The 13,893-nt window shown below is 39.5% G+C and overlaps 1 protein-coding gene across 1 annotated transcript; it reads right to left on the bottom strand.

The window, feature by feature from the left end:
- Positions 1 to 781: 781 nt before the first annotated feature.
- sec23ip (SEC23 interacting protein) lies at positions 782 to 13,882 on the bottom strand. The gene is made up of 18 exons (XM_042502395.2): positions 13,572 to 13,882; positions 10,934 to 11,439; positions 10,583 to 10,790; positions 10,254 to 10,447; positions 9,999 to 10,088; positions 9,436 to 9,556; positions 8,938 to 9,027; positions 8,431 to 8,572; positions 5,566 to 5,774; positions 5,371 to 5,468; positions 5,001 to 5,171; positions 4,692 to 4,787; positions 4,432 to 4,599; positions 4,182 to 4,337; positions 3,177 to 3,279; positions 2,556 to 2,738; positions 2,128 to 2,290; positions 782 to 1,261 (listed from the first exon to the last, which is right to left on the bottom strand). The coding sequence occupies exons 1-18, from the start codon at positions 13,702 to 13,704 to the stop codon at positions 1,180 to 1,182; spliced, it is 2,913 nt and encodes a 970-aa protein (XP_042358329.2). The 5' UTR covers positions 13,705 to 13,882; the 3' UTR covers positions 782 to 1,179.
- Between the last annotated feature and the right edge of the window lie 11 nt (positions 13,883 to 13,893).

The raw sequence follows: 13,893 nt of genomic DNA on the forward strand, positions 1-13,893 counted from the left end.
ATCTTTTTAAATATTTTGTGACATTTTTGTATGTTTATATATATATATATATATATATATATATATATATATATATAAGTAAAGATATATTTTTTCATTTTTAGATTACTTACATATTTTACAATGATGGAATTCTATTTTTACCACATAGCATAGTATGAAATGTTTTATGACATTTTCACAACATATTCTAGTATTCCATTTTTCATCACATTTGTGCATCATTTGCTAGAAAATTTTTACATTTTTAAGAAATACTGTTTTATGACATTTTTTTTGACACACTATACTACAACTGTTATTTTTATATGCATAATAGTAGTTTTTATGATTTTTACAACATATTATATCATGACATTTTTATACTTTTATGCACATTATACTATGAAAAAATTATATATTTATGATACCATGACATTTTTTTTAACTACATACTACTACTTCTTTTAGATTTTCACACCTCAGCACCAGCAATAGCTTTTGCTGGAAGAATCATGTATTTTTTACATTGTCCTTCCCTTCATCCACCCATCCTTTCATCCGTCCCTCTATTCGTACGTACCTCCCATTCTCGTAAATGTGATATGTCAAAAATGACTTGAGGAAAACTCTTCAAATATAGCAAAGAAGTCCACTTAGAAACAAGGATTCTTTTTAATCCACCTTTTTGCTAATATTATAGCTTTTTGTAGATAATCTTTCAGGCTCCTCAACCTGTAGGAGGAGAAACGTTACGCGTCATTCCTCTCTGCTGAACAGAACAATTCAATCAGAAAGAAACTGTGCAAGGAAATCATTTATTTTGAAATTTTGGCCATTAAATAAAACTTACAGAAGGCTGCATTAACTGCTGCTAAGTCATAGTCATTTCTTCTGCTGTTAGCATATGATTTGATGATACATACTTTGAGTAAAGTTCTATAATTTATACTATAAAAATGTAATATCAAACATGTTGAGTATCGTTGAATCTACAAGCTCGTTTGTATGTTTCTTAATTTAAGACAAATGGCATAATACAATTGTATTATTCATCCGATACAGTAAACTACATGAATAGAAAATAAAAGAGAGAGAGAAAAAAAGAAAAAGAAAAAACAAAATTTAGGAAAACTAACATGAAATAAACCAAATGGGATTCAGACAGGCTTATTTTCATTTCTGCTAAACTTCATTGTATTAATGTGCGATCTGCTCTGGATGGATCCCCGTGGTCTTGTAGATCTCTTTGAGAATAAGCAGAGCTGTGTCTTCAGATTGCCTACAAAACAACAGAAGGGTTAATGTTAAATATTTACCTTCATCTGTGGTGAGCTACAGGTCTGATGTTGCCACAGTAGGAAAATAAGACGTATATTAAATTATTAATGGCTTGATCCTGTTTTGCTGCATCTGTTTCAGGGTCCCAGTGCAGGCCTTTTTTCATAGCAGACATCATGACTTATAGTAGGAGAAAGCGCAAGTGTCTGATTCAGTCACGAGTGTAGAAGTGATTCAGCATTCATGACATCAGGACCCTGAAACTAAAAAAGCTACACAGAAGTATTGGCGCAGCAAACCTCTTATTCCTCCATTGACAAATCAAATCGTTCTCACTGACAGGCCTATTGATTTGAAAAGCATTTCAAACTGTTCCATGACTTTTCAGGGACCAACAATATATATTTTTTTCTTTCCCCACTTGCCAAGCATTCAGATTTCAGATTCAGACTTTGTTCAAACATAATTTCAGCTAGCTGGTATACATGAAGGGAGAGACGGAACGGATGGAGAAAATGAAGAAATGTGATGGTAAACAGACGGTTCCTCTCTAAGCCATTATTAATTTATATGTAAAATATCAGTTTAAAAAAAGTCCCCATCAGTAGATCAGATCAATAGCTCAGTAACCAAGGATATAAATTTTACTTTAAAGTCAGACAAGGAAAAGCAGCAAATGTAACTTCAAACATAAAATTTATGGTATTTTTGCTTCTTTTTGTTTTATCAGATTAAATTTTAGTTTGATTTTCAAATAGTAGCCAATGTGTTTTCTGCTGATCGACCAACTTGTGCTGCAGTTGCAAACTGGCAAATGAACTAAAATTGTGAAAAGAAAGTGCCTGAATGAAATGAAGCTGTCTGTACCAGTAACAGAGATGACTCTGGAGGGCGAACAGGTACTCGTTGAAACTCTCGATGGGCTTTTCCTGCAGGACGTAGTCGATGCGATTCCCTCCATTCAGCATCCCGACCTTCACATGGGGCTCCTCTTCTTTTATTGGCTCAGGGCTCTCTGGGATCTTATGCTCTGTGAGAAAAACAAAAACAGAGTTATAAATATCTCACAATACAGAAATAATACAGAAATGTATTATCAATGATAAGAGACTGTATGCACTGATTGATAGTTTCATGGGGAACCTCACTTGTCAAGCCCTTTGAGGGTTTTCTGGGTTTCTGCTGCATGTCTCCTTTTATTGAAATGTATTACATTGGTATTTTTTATATGTGCTAAATAAATCAAAACAAATCAAATCAACCTGACTGAACAGTCACAAATTAGACAAACCTACCCTCCTGCGCTTGTTTCTCCTGTTCTTCGATCTGATTGGCAACGATGGCCAGCTCAGCCTGAAGCTGGGCGGACGAGGTGTGAGCGCGAGCGAAATCATTCAGCGTCTGCCAGGCGCTCCTAAGAGAGCTGATAAAACCTTGCTTCAGGTCGGAGCCCATCCTGGTGAGACTCTCCTTCAGCTCTGAAACATAAAGAGATTAATTTAATCCATCTGCATGGAAAACATTTTCAAATGTGACTGATAAAAGTTTTTTTTCTGACATTCAAACATTTATCCATGCAGACAAAAACAGACAAACATGTTCATTTTATTTGACCAAGTACTACACATCTATATTTGTATTCAAAATTTTTAAAAAAGCACACTTTTGCATTTTTACTTTAAGAATGGATTATTTGTATTTTGCCACGACAGAAATTAGGGCACTCCACCCATAAGCGGCTGAAAAGCCTGAAAGGAGAACACAATGTGCAGAAACACAGCTCAGTTTGAGCTCGTTGTGACTGTGTCAGGATGTGGTATGAACTCATGACATAATTCAATCTGCTTGTAGCAACAGTAAACAAACAACAGTGGTCCCGCATAAATTTAAGTGCAAATAATAAGGGAGTGTTGTACCGAGATGAAGCCTCTTCCTTCCTTTGTGATGAGGGATCAAAACAGGCTTCAGGTCCATGTCTGGTATTATCATTGGCTCAATCCTGTATGCCACTGGGTCCAACTGAAAGACAAATGAGTCATGCATGAAGCCATCAGACAGTAATGCAGAAAGTGACTCAGCATCATTGTTGTCATCCAATTCTGATTATACTTTTAGCCTCTTAGTTCTTAGGAAGTGATGTGTGGGCATGCAGGGTTAAGGTGAAATTACTATGTTTCTGTGATAATATTAAAAAAAATGTAACACTACTGTGAAAATGACTCTTATTTTAAGTAGTGTGCCTTTGCACACTACAATAAAATGCACAGACTTGCAATGAAAAACAATAAAAATGTGCAACAAATCCTGCAAATAACTTTTGAGCGTCTAAAGCTTAAAGGGAAAGTTCACCCCAAATACATATTTTTACCTCCTCTTACCTCCAGTGCTGTTTTTGTATCTATATTGGTTTGGTGGGAGTTGAAGAGTGTTGGAGATATCGGCTGTAGAGATGTCTGCCTTCTCTCCAATATAATGGAATTAGATGGCACTCGGCTTGTGGTGCTCAAAGCAACAACAAAATACATTTGAAAAACTCAACAGCAATGCCTCTTTCCCGAAATCATGACCCGGTTACTCAATATGATCAATACAAAAAGTTTTATGTAGGAACCATTTTCTTTTAACCAAACTACACCTGCCAACCATACCACTTCGCAGACGCACACATCTACTCATGGGAAGAGGCTCATGCTCGTGGCATGTAAACTTTAATGTGGCTGAGCAGTAGCGTTAGCTGCTGTTAGCTCAGTGGTGCAAGGTGAGCTAACAGTAGATGCACGCTTCCTTCACACCAAACCTACCTAGATTCATAAATAGCACTACAGGTAAGAGAAAATATTTGTGGTTTTTTTATTTATTTATTTATTTTTTTAAATTAGCGCTGATTCCTTCAGTTAATACGTGTTGGAAGAGCTGCATACCGGGTGATAAATATTGAAGAATCCTTTGCAGGTAGGCAACTGGTATGTCTCTTCAATCTTTTCCAGTCCTCGGACTGTCAGGAACATGCCGATCGGAGAACCCAAGGCAAAGAAATTTGTCGGCTCAAAGTCCAGAGCGCGGTAAACCACTGACACCTGCAGAAAAAAACATTACATTTTCATTGTACATCAAGTGAAATTTAGAAGAAGCTTGAACTTTTTCCCTCATTTTGTCTGAAGTAATGTTTACCTGTCCAGTGCCAACTTCAAAGTAATTGTAGTCGACGTGGATGGAGTTTCCCACCGGAAGCTTCTTCACAGAGGGATCAGGATGAGCTTCAGCTGCTGGTGGGGGCGCTGCAACCTGATTGAGCTCTTTGGCCTCCGCTTTCTTCTCCTGGGCGGCCTGACGTGCAGCCTGCCCACATGACACAGAGACAGAAACACAAAGAGTGTCAGTCATCAGCATTAAGTCCGCAAGCCTCACAGATACTCAAGAGACTAACACACCTGCTTGTTCAATCTTTCTTTGACAAACTTGGCGATCTTTTTCCTGGGACCCAGTGGGATTCCCATCTCTTTCAGGTCCTCGATTGTGCACATAAGCTGAAAGAGTATGAGAAAAGGACAAATAAAACATCTTATAAAAATGATGTGTGAAGAATAATAAAAGTATCCCTCCACTGCCTTAACATCATCTATTTCTCATAAGAATCGTTGTTTTGTTTTTAATGATGCTGGAATTTTTGTAGACCGCAAACTGGACTTCAAGGTAACACTTTTGACTTCATAACAAGCAAAGTATACTTTTATTCTTACAAAAGATTCAATGTCAATCTTCTCCTCGTCAAAGGTACGCCTGTACTCAGACAAGCCCAAATGTTCCAGCATCGCAGAAAGATCCTCAAACTCCTCCCCGTCTTCTTTGGGCTCCTCCTCCACAGCCGGAGGTGTGACGGCGTTATTTGCTTGTGTGACGGGCGCTGCCACCTGATGTGAGTACGATGATGTATTGCAACATTATTTTGAATTAATATGCATGCCAGTGCATCAAAAAATGAAAAGATTTCTAAATATCTATGACATGCATCACATTCAGTGGGGGAACAAATCCACTGTGTTTTAGCAAAAATGTAGTTTAATAGATGACATGTTGCTGTGCATGTAATTTAGTCAACTGGTGTATGACCTGTTTGGTGTCTCCATTAGAAGTGGGTATAATTGGCATGGCAAGTGCAGGAGAGCCGTTCTTCTGATTGGACAACAGGTCAAAGAGAATCAGGGAACCTTTAAGTACAAAGGAGAAACAATACAATGTAGGAGAAAAACTGAGGAAAAAACAAAGCCAGCGGTATAGAGGCTAACAATCCATTAAATTTATTACCTAAACTGTGTCCGGCCACTGATACGCCTCCTCTGTAGTCTGGGTTTCTCTTCATGAACAGGGCATGAAGTCTGTTAATCTCTTGGGCAACTGTATCCATGATGGTCTGGCAGTAAGTGGGACTGTTGTAGAAAAGCACGTCTAACAACGTCTCGTTTGTAAAGTGACGTAAACGTCCAGTGCTGGGCAGTGTAATCTTCTTTATCCTCCTACAAAGAGAAATTACAATAAAAATTAAAAAACTTTCAAAAGGATTAGTCTGGTAATGTTTTGAGTTTTATGATCCTTAACAAATAGACCAAAAACCAACAAGTGTTTTCTGTGCCTGATATATCTTCTTACTCTGCGCCATAGAGCTCCACTGTTATCCAAAAACTATTTAAACACATCAGTGAGAAACACTGTTGCACTGGGTGACATGTTCCCTCATTACCATGAAAGCAAATACCGTAGTTTATTTAGAGTCAAACTGCATAAAGCCTCCAACTGTTGAAGTCGCAAGAACACAAAATAAGTATGAAACCACAGCTAAAAACAGTCCCCAGCAAATGTATCATTTCCTTTGTGAGTTGGGTTGTCTAAAAAAACAAACAGTCAATGGTAAGCTGTTTTCAGAAACAACCGAGCCTTTTATTTTAAAACTGAGCAAAAACATTTATGACGTGCTTCTAAAGGAACTATATTATATGCACAGTGTATCTGTGATTCAGAGATTGTCTGAACTGGTGGCTAGCAGCTCACAGTGCTATGAGTGGCCGAGGAAAAGTGTGCAAACGTGTGATATGCGTGTCAGTAGTGCATCGGAGTAATATGAAGAGCAGAGAAATGGATCAGCTATGAGAATGACCTATAAATCAGAATAGACCACAACCTGTGTAAGTGTAGTTAAATGTGGAGAGGGTCATTCTGTCAGGTACAAATATCTATCAGAACAGACTAAAACCTGCATAAATGTAGGTAAATGTAGGGTAGGTCATTCCTTCAGGTCCAAATACCTATCAGATTGGACTACTACTGGTATGAATGTGGAGTAAGTCATTCTGTCAGGTAAAAATATGTAAAAGAATGCACTACCATCTGTATAAATTAAGTCAAATGTTGAGTATGTCATTCTGTCGGGCACAAATATCTTTCAGAATGGACTACTACTTGTATAAATATAGTTGAATGTGGAGAAGATCACTCTGTCTGGTACAAATATCCATAGGAATGGACAACTTCATGTATAAATGTGAAGTAAGTCATTCTGCCAGGTACAAATATCTATCAGAATGGACTTCTAGGCCCAGGGTAAGAATAATAGGCAAGCCAATCAGACACAGAGGAGGGCGGGTCATGCTTTTGCCATCCTGAGATTGCCTCCCGGACTGCTCTGCTAACTTAACTGTGGATAAAATAATTTAATTGTAAGGCTTCTCTCTAGACTTTCCAAAGTACATGGATTAAACTCTTATAGTTAATTGAGTCATTTTGCCCCAAATGTGTGACGCTCAAAATAATTTATCCACCAAGCCGTAAGGCATGGACACAGGAGCTGCAGCGAGGGAGAGGCTCACTGCTTCAAACAAGCCACGCAGGAAGTCACAGAATCTACAGCAGCGAATCCCGTCAATTTACAAAGTAAAACACCCTGTGCAGATCGTTTTGCTTTACTACATCAACTGTGAGCTACAATGTATAGACTTATACACGTGTTGATAATGTTGTTTACTCTCAGTGTGAGAACAGGGGATTGCAGGTTTACTGCAGTGGGGAAAAGGCAAAGAAGGTCATAAGTAAGCTAAATGACCACAGTACCACCATCCAAAAACAAAAAACTGCGTAACGTGCAACCCAATATATTCCTCAACTGAACCGGGGGGCAAAAATAAAGATAGGAAAGGAGAGTGATGCTGATGTGACATTTTTCTCAAAGCAAAAAAAGATTAACTGCAGCAATGAATTCTGCACACTTTGCTCATGACATACTATTATTTAGTAAAAATATACAGCTTGTTCAGACATCCTCTCCTTGTTGTATTCACTTCGTTTTAGTTTTTTAATAAACAGAGTGAACAAAAATTTGAACGAAAAATAATTCAATTGCTGATCCCCTGTGCCATTGGACGGAAGCCAACCGTGCCAATTAGTCATCCTGGGCGTCGCATCTGTTTAGGGTCTTTTTCCGTGTGTACCACCAAGCCTGAAAAACATTCTAGGGGAAACACTGCACAACAATGTTGTCCAGACATCAGCGATAGCTGCTGTATGAGCGCAGTACAGAGCGGTGGCGATTATTTGGCTCATGGGATACACCCACAGGGACTCAGATGGAAGCTCGGGTTACACCACACACACACAAAGGTAGCATGACTTGACTGTTTCAACACCATCACTCCACTATATCTTTACATAGCAAACAGTTTTGCTGCTATGTTAATGATTTGAATGTGAGCTCATATAGATTTACTTGTTTGGTAGAAATAAATGAGCCACAGCCACAGACAGAGTGGAAGTGGGAAAGAATTAAGGGACAGACAAATACATTGTGGGTTTAGTTTATTTTCTATAATCTGTTGATCATAAGAAAAAAAACATCAGCAGTCCAGCCTTTCCTTAAAATGACCTTCGGTACAATTAATGGACAGCTGCCTTCGGATGCATCAATGGATTCACTGACATTTCCACATAGAGTACTTAAGTGATTTTGGGGTAGTGATTATGTGTATTGCAATTCTGAGTTCAGAATAATTTAACTGAACATTAGTCGCACAGATTTCCATTACGTTCAAACAGGCACTAACGGTAATGACGGCATGTTTATGTCATAGATCTTCCTGTTGTGTCTGGATTGATCACAGTGTCTACAGTGTAAACTCTTCTTACCTGTCCACCCCTGTGGCGTCTCCATGTAGAGCCGTGTGCCACTGGACAGGAAGGAACTCCACCCTGCTGATGGCGTGCTCATCCAGTGGTTTCTTAAAGTGACTGTGCAGCAGCTTCAGCGACACACTGCGGAAGTCGTCCACTGAAAAGGATTTGTACAGTTAATTAAATAAGTGCAGTCACCATGGAGGGAAGAGGAATAATGGCTTGATTATAAAGTACACACCACACTCTTAGTCAAGGAATTACAGTTAATTGGTTTTTGCTTTGAATGTATTGAGGTATTTATGCAAACATGACTGTACAAGTATATGTGCTTTTTCTTTCTTATTATTATCATTATGTCTTTATAATTGATAACATGTTTGTCTAGGTTTTTCATTTTACCAAGAAAGACTTTGTTATGAGGGATGGGAGGGGTGGGGTTTGTGAATGTTTGTTCTGTTTATTCGAAATGAACAAAAAAAGCCAATGAACATAATTTGAAGAAAGAAAAAAAGCACTCACCACACTCAACCATGCTCCTGAACCTGAGGTCACACACAGGACCGATTCCATGAACCATGAACACAAGATGATCCACCTTAGGAAGCTCACCTGTGAAAAAGCCAGGATGAATTTTACACTGATCTATATAGTCACTTATTGCCCTTTTTACACCTTAACATGTACCTTAATCTCTCTGAACTGCACTAAATTATAATTAATCAGAACAGCATTTATAACCAGATATTAAAATGAATCTCAGTCAAATCTGACTTAACTGTCCCTTATAAAACAGACTGATGGCTGGCACTTCCGCTAATGTCTTGTGATTTATCTCACTTCCTAGTATCCTGACAGGTCTATTTTTCTGAGAATACGTTTATTAAACACTACTACTTTCCCCTTTAGACTCGGGGTTTAACATGACATAGTTAAAGCTGAATTTAATTTTGTTGTTTTTTTCAGACGAAGTACCTACACTCAGATTTAATTAACTTAGGTAAAGAGGAACTTGACTACCATCTGGCACTTCATCATTGTCATCATCAATCCCTCTTTTCACCACTCGGGGCCTGGTCTGCCCGTCCTGAGTTGTGCCCCACTCATCTGGCATAGAGGAAGGCTGAAACTGCACAATCACCTACAGAGACAAACACAACTCATTAAAGGCACACTTCACTCTAAGAAATGACCATTTGTATGTCAATTAATCTTCCAGCGTTAAAACTCTATTTCATTAAAATTGTAAAAGAACATTTTTCTGGCATGCCTCCAGGATGAACGAAGAATAAAAAAAAACAGAGAACGCTCTTGATTAATAGGAGTAAAACGTGGACATGTTTAACCGTAAACTATGTCAAAACATCTTTTTACAAACTATCACATGACTCGTGCAGTATAATTCAAGTCTCATTTATCCATTTATGCCCAGTACTTCCCAAACGCGTGCATTTTCACTTCAATGAAAACACGGGATGAAAAACTGATATACAAATAATAATTTTGAAGTATTGCTTTAAATCAAACTAAAATAATTAATCTTCGAAAGACCGCAACTGAAAATGAATAATACATGGTTTTACCTTTGGATTGTGCATGACAATGGTCTCTCCTGATGGGAACTCCAGTCTACGATGCCACTGATGGGTCGACACAGCTTTCTTATATTCTGCCTGAAGTTAAAGACAGATTGCTTAAGTATGTACATTGATTAACAATATAAAAATCACAAATTAGAGTCACTGCAGAACTGGATTAAAAAAAAATCATGTTTGACTAGAAGTGCAACAGCCGCACTTTATTAACACATCTGTTTCTGGTCAAATAGTGAGACAAACCTCCAGCTTGTCACTGAACTCCTCAGAGTAAGGAATAAAGCGACTATCTGTATCCCCTTTGTAGAACCAAGTGCAGCGCCGGACCTCTGTAGGCTCCTCTTCCCAGAACACTGCAGTACGCATGCGGTCATAGAGCTGCACGTCGTAACGCCCTCCATCTGTACGTATGATCACATTTTCTGGGTCTGGTTGAACTGGAAGAACATAAAGCCCACAAAGCATTAGTGAAGATCCCACTTTTATTGTGCTGTGAGAGCACTGACACTGCCAGGGCCAGATGTTTCAATTTCTTTGCAGAGATAATTAGCACGCGCTATGTGTCATCGCACCTGAGTTATACGTCTCCTCTAGCTGAAGGGAGTCAATGATACTGAAAGGAAGCCAAACACTCTTTGATTCCACTTGTTTGCAATAGAACCAGTGAGGCTGAACAGGCTCATAGATGTTGTAGTTTAGTGGCATCATGGGACCAGCAGGAACGACCGCTCCAGCATTGGTGGCTGTGGGTGGAGGCGCTTGAATCTGTGTGGGAGGAGGCTGAGGAGAGAAGAAGAAAATCATGAGTATAAATTCCTCTTTTCTAATAACATTAGTGTTAAAGGCATGTACTGTTGCTGGTCCTCTTTACAGTCATTTCATTAACTTAGTGAGTTAATCAGGTGCCACACAAACAAATCTACCTTTGTGAATGCGGGTCCTGACGGTGGGAATGTCTGTGGCGGAGAGCCGAGAGAGTACGGATTCTGCTGAGGTGTGTGTGTTGGTGGCAGGACCTCCGGAGCTGGAATATAAGGACTGGCTCTACTGCTGGTGGGGGTGTGTCGGTACGGGTTATGACTCTGTGGCTGCATCTGAGGAGGTGGTGGGGTCATCGTGGTGGGAGGAGGGGTGTGACGCCCCATAGGACTCTGGTAGACCGCACTGCCAAACGCTGGAGGAGTGGGGTTCATCTGTGAGCCTGGAGGAGGTGGTGGAGCCATGCTCACACTGCTGGGAACAGAGACTGGGCCTATTGATGTTGGGGCTGCTGACAGGACTGGCGGCGGGCATGGCGACTGGCCGATAGCTGCAAACGGGTCGCTGCTGGTTACAGGGCTGGAGAAGTAGCTGAATGTAGAGGGGGCTGGCCCATTCCCAGAGGTCTGACCTAGGAAACTGTCTTCTTCTCCGACATCAGTGGAATCATCTAATAAATTAAAACAGAGTGAAAACTTATTTGAACAGTGAGCAAAAGTACTTGTGACTCACTTACATGGTCCCCTTTCTTTAGGTATATGCATATACATATTTTTTTCAGTGTTGACATTATTCTTCTCTATTGGCATTTTTCTCTCTTGATCCCTTAGGGTTATCCCTAACCTTTGTCCTCATAGATATTTAGAGTGTGTTACTTTTGATATATTTTAACCTTCTCCATTTTTGTCTTCTAATTATTCTGGTATGTACCTTCCTATATTTTTTATTTTATATAAAATTTATTTTATTTTATTTTATATTATTATTATTTTAAAGTTTTATTTAGTTTTTTATTTTTATTTTATTTTTTCCTTCTTTATGGTACCTTTGTTTCTGTATTTTTTGCATTTATACACTGTAAGTCAGTCTGTTTTTCACTGGTCTGCAGTGTAATTAGGTCAGCTGTGACAGTCTCACCAGGTGTCCCCCTTTGCCTGGGCCTGCTCCTCCACCAGCTGGTGTTCATCTGACTAATTACAACTTAGGTTAGATAGAGATGTTACACTTCTTTCTTGTTCATGCCCCAATAAAGGCCCTGTGTCGGCTGAAACATGTAGGCTTAATAATATTCTTTTCCAGCAAGAACTAGCCTTTATCATCATGCTTTTTATCAGAAGAGTGCCTTGGTTTAGCCCCTTTTTTTCCAACTATCCTAATTTTTTTAACCAAAGAGCACTTTCTTATTGCTTGCCCTCGTACTTTGTCTCCATTGCATTTGTGACTCAAGTTGACTCGCAGACATCCAAAACACTTGTCCAATTAAAACAAAACAGGGTAAGCAGGCATGTACTTAAGGCCTATACACTGATTAGCCAAAACATTTAAACCGCTGGCTGGTGAAGTGAAGAACATTGATCATCTTGTTACAATGCAATGTTCTGCTGGAAAACCTCGGATCCTGGCATTCATCTTTTTGTGTTCAACCCACCAAACACTCTTGTAGACAGAGTACACACTCAAATGCCACACTGTAAAAAACTGATCAGGAATGGCCCAATGAACATGACAAAGCGCTGACGGTGTCCACCACAGTATCGGAGTGCTCTATTTGGGGTGACAAGATAGCATTATGAGATGTACTGATACCTCCAAACCCACAGGACTCAAATGATCCATTGCAAACACCCTGGTGCCGGACACGAAAGGATTCCCCCAAAAGGGTACTGCATCCATGCCTTGAAGGCAGAGCCACGTCCAATCTGTCATTGGGGAGTACTGTTGGCATTAGGAGGGTTACTTGGTTAGCAGCAGTGTTTTGGTGGGTGAAACGTGTCAGGTGGCGAACACTTGCATGTCAGGTTTTCCAGCAGGACATTGCATTACAAGAAAATGGTCAATGTTATTCACTCCACCAGCCAGTGGTTATATTGTTGTGGCTGACCTGTGTATAATAGCAGGGCTGCAGCTAACATGTCTTTACAAAGGTTTGGTCTATGATATGCAAGAAAGTAAATACAAATTGGGGGGAAAAAAATCCATAGCCCAAGGTGACTTCTTCTGATTCTGTTTTTTTGTCCAATCAAAACCCCAAAATATTGTATTTACAATGAAAGCAAAAGCTCTCCCACCACAGAATTTCGTATCAGTGTTTCTAAATATAATACAAATCATAAATTATCAAAAATGCTGACATTAGCTTTCTGTCAATTACTTAATTACAATAACCACTTCAGCTCTCTATAACAGCATATCAGTACAGTATTCATTAGAATAAACACCCGACATTGAGGATGCAGTTAAAGTGTAAATACAACCCAGTTTTTTTGGGGTTTTTTTTAAGGGCTTTTAACTTAGACAGAGAATGTGGCCAATTAAATGTTTTGGTCATGTGGCTCCCAAATAGCTGTACATCCTCTTCGTGTACAGTAACACTTTACAAAAGACACTTTAAACAAAACACATCACTGTCAACAAGGCTAACCTCTCTGACAACGAAGCTTCAGCTCAGACACGCCATTTCCATTTCTTTTTCACTAAATGACAGCTGACTGCAGCATAGCAACCCGGGGTTAGCTAGCTAGCTTAGCCTGCTAACGACACCGCTAATGTTTAGACATTTCCTCAGTCGGTATTTCATCTCACCTCCTGACAACACCGCCGGACCGGTGGCCTGGCTCACGGGCATGAACGGCAGGTTGAAGTTAAACTCCGGAGCGCCGCTGAACAGTAAATTTGCACCGGTGTTGGGGACATTATTATTCTTTCTATCTGCCATTTTCCCCCAGAATTACACGTAGCCACTACAGGCGAAGGCAGGCAGTAAACGCTCACTTCTCCAAACAGCTTTTTCCTGCCCTCGCAGATTTTACTGATCACCAAATCATCACTAGTCAATTAATACACGGCAAGATGGTGGCACACAGTATTTGTAGATCTACTGAAATTCTGCAGGTCGTTTGACCGC

The sequence above is a fragment of the Plectropomus leopardus genome, chromosome 13, assembly GCF_026936395.1.
Source record: "Plectropomus leopardus strain MGB_pleo_1.0 chromosome 13, ASM2693639v1, whole genome shotgun sequence".
Classification (NCBI taxonomy): Eukaryota; Metazoa; Chordata; class Actinopteri; order Perciformes; family Serranidae; genus Plectropomus; species Plectropomus leopardus.

What these genes read in the sequence shown, in the direction of transcription:
- sec23ip (XM_042502395.2), bottom strand. Translation starts at nt 13,704, where the DNA reads ATGGCAGATAGAAAGAATAATAATGTCCCCAACACCGGTGCAAATTTA. An exon ending in CAGGAGCATGGTTGAGTGTG is followed by an intron (nt 8,573 to 8,937) that starts GTGAGTGCTTTT and finishes AATCCTTTTCAG; the next exon opens with TGGACGACTTCCGCAGTGTG. An exon ending in CTAATGGAGACACCAAACAG is followed by an intron (nt 5,172 to 5,370) that starts GTCATACACCAG and finishes TACTCACATCAG; the next exon opens with GTGGCAGCGCCCGTCACACA.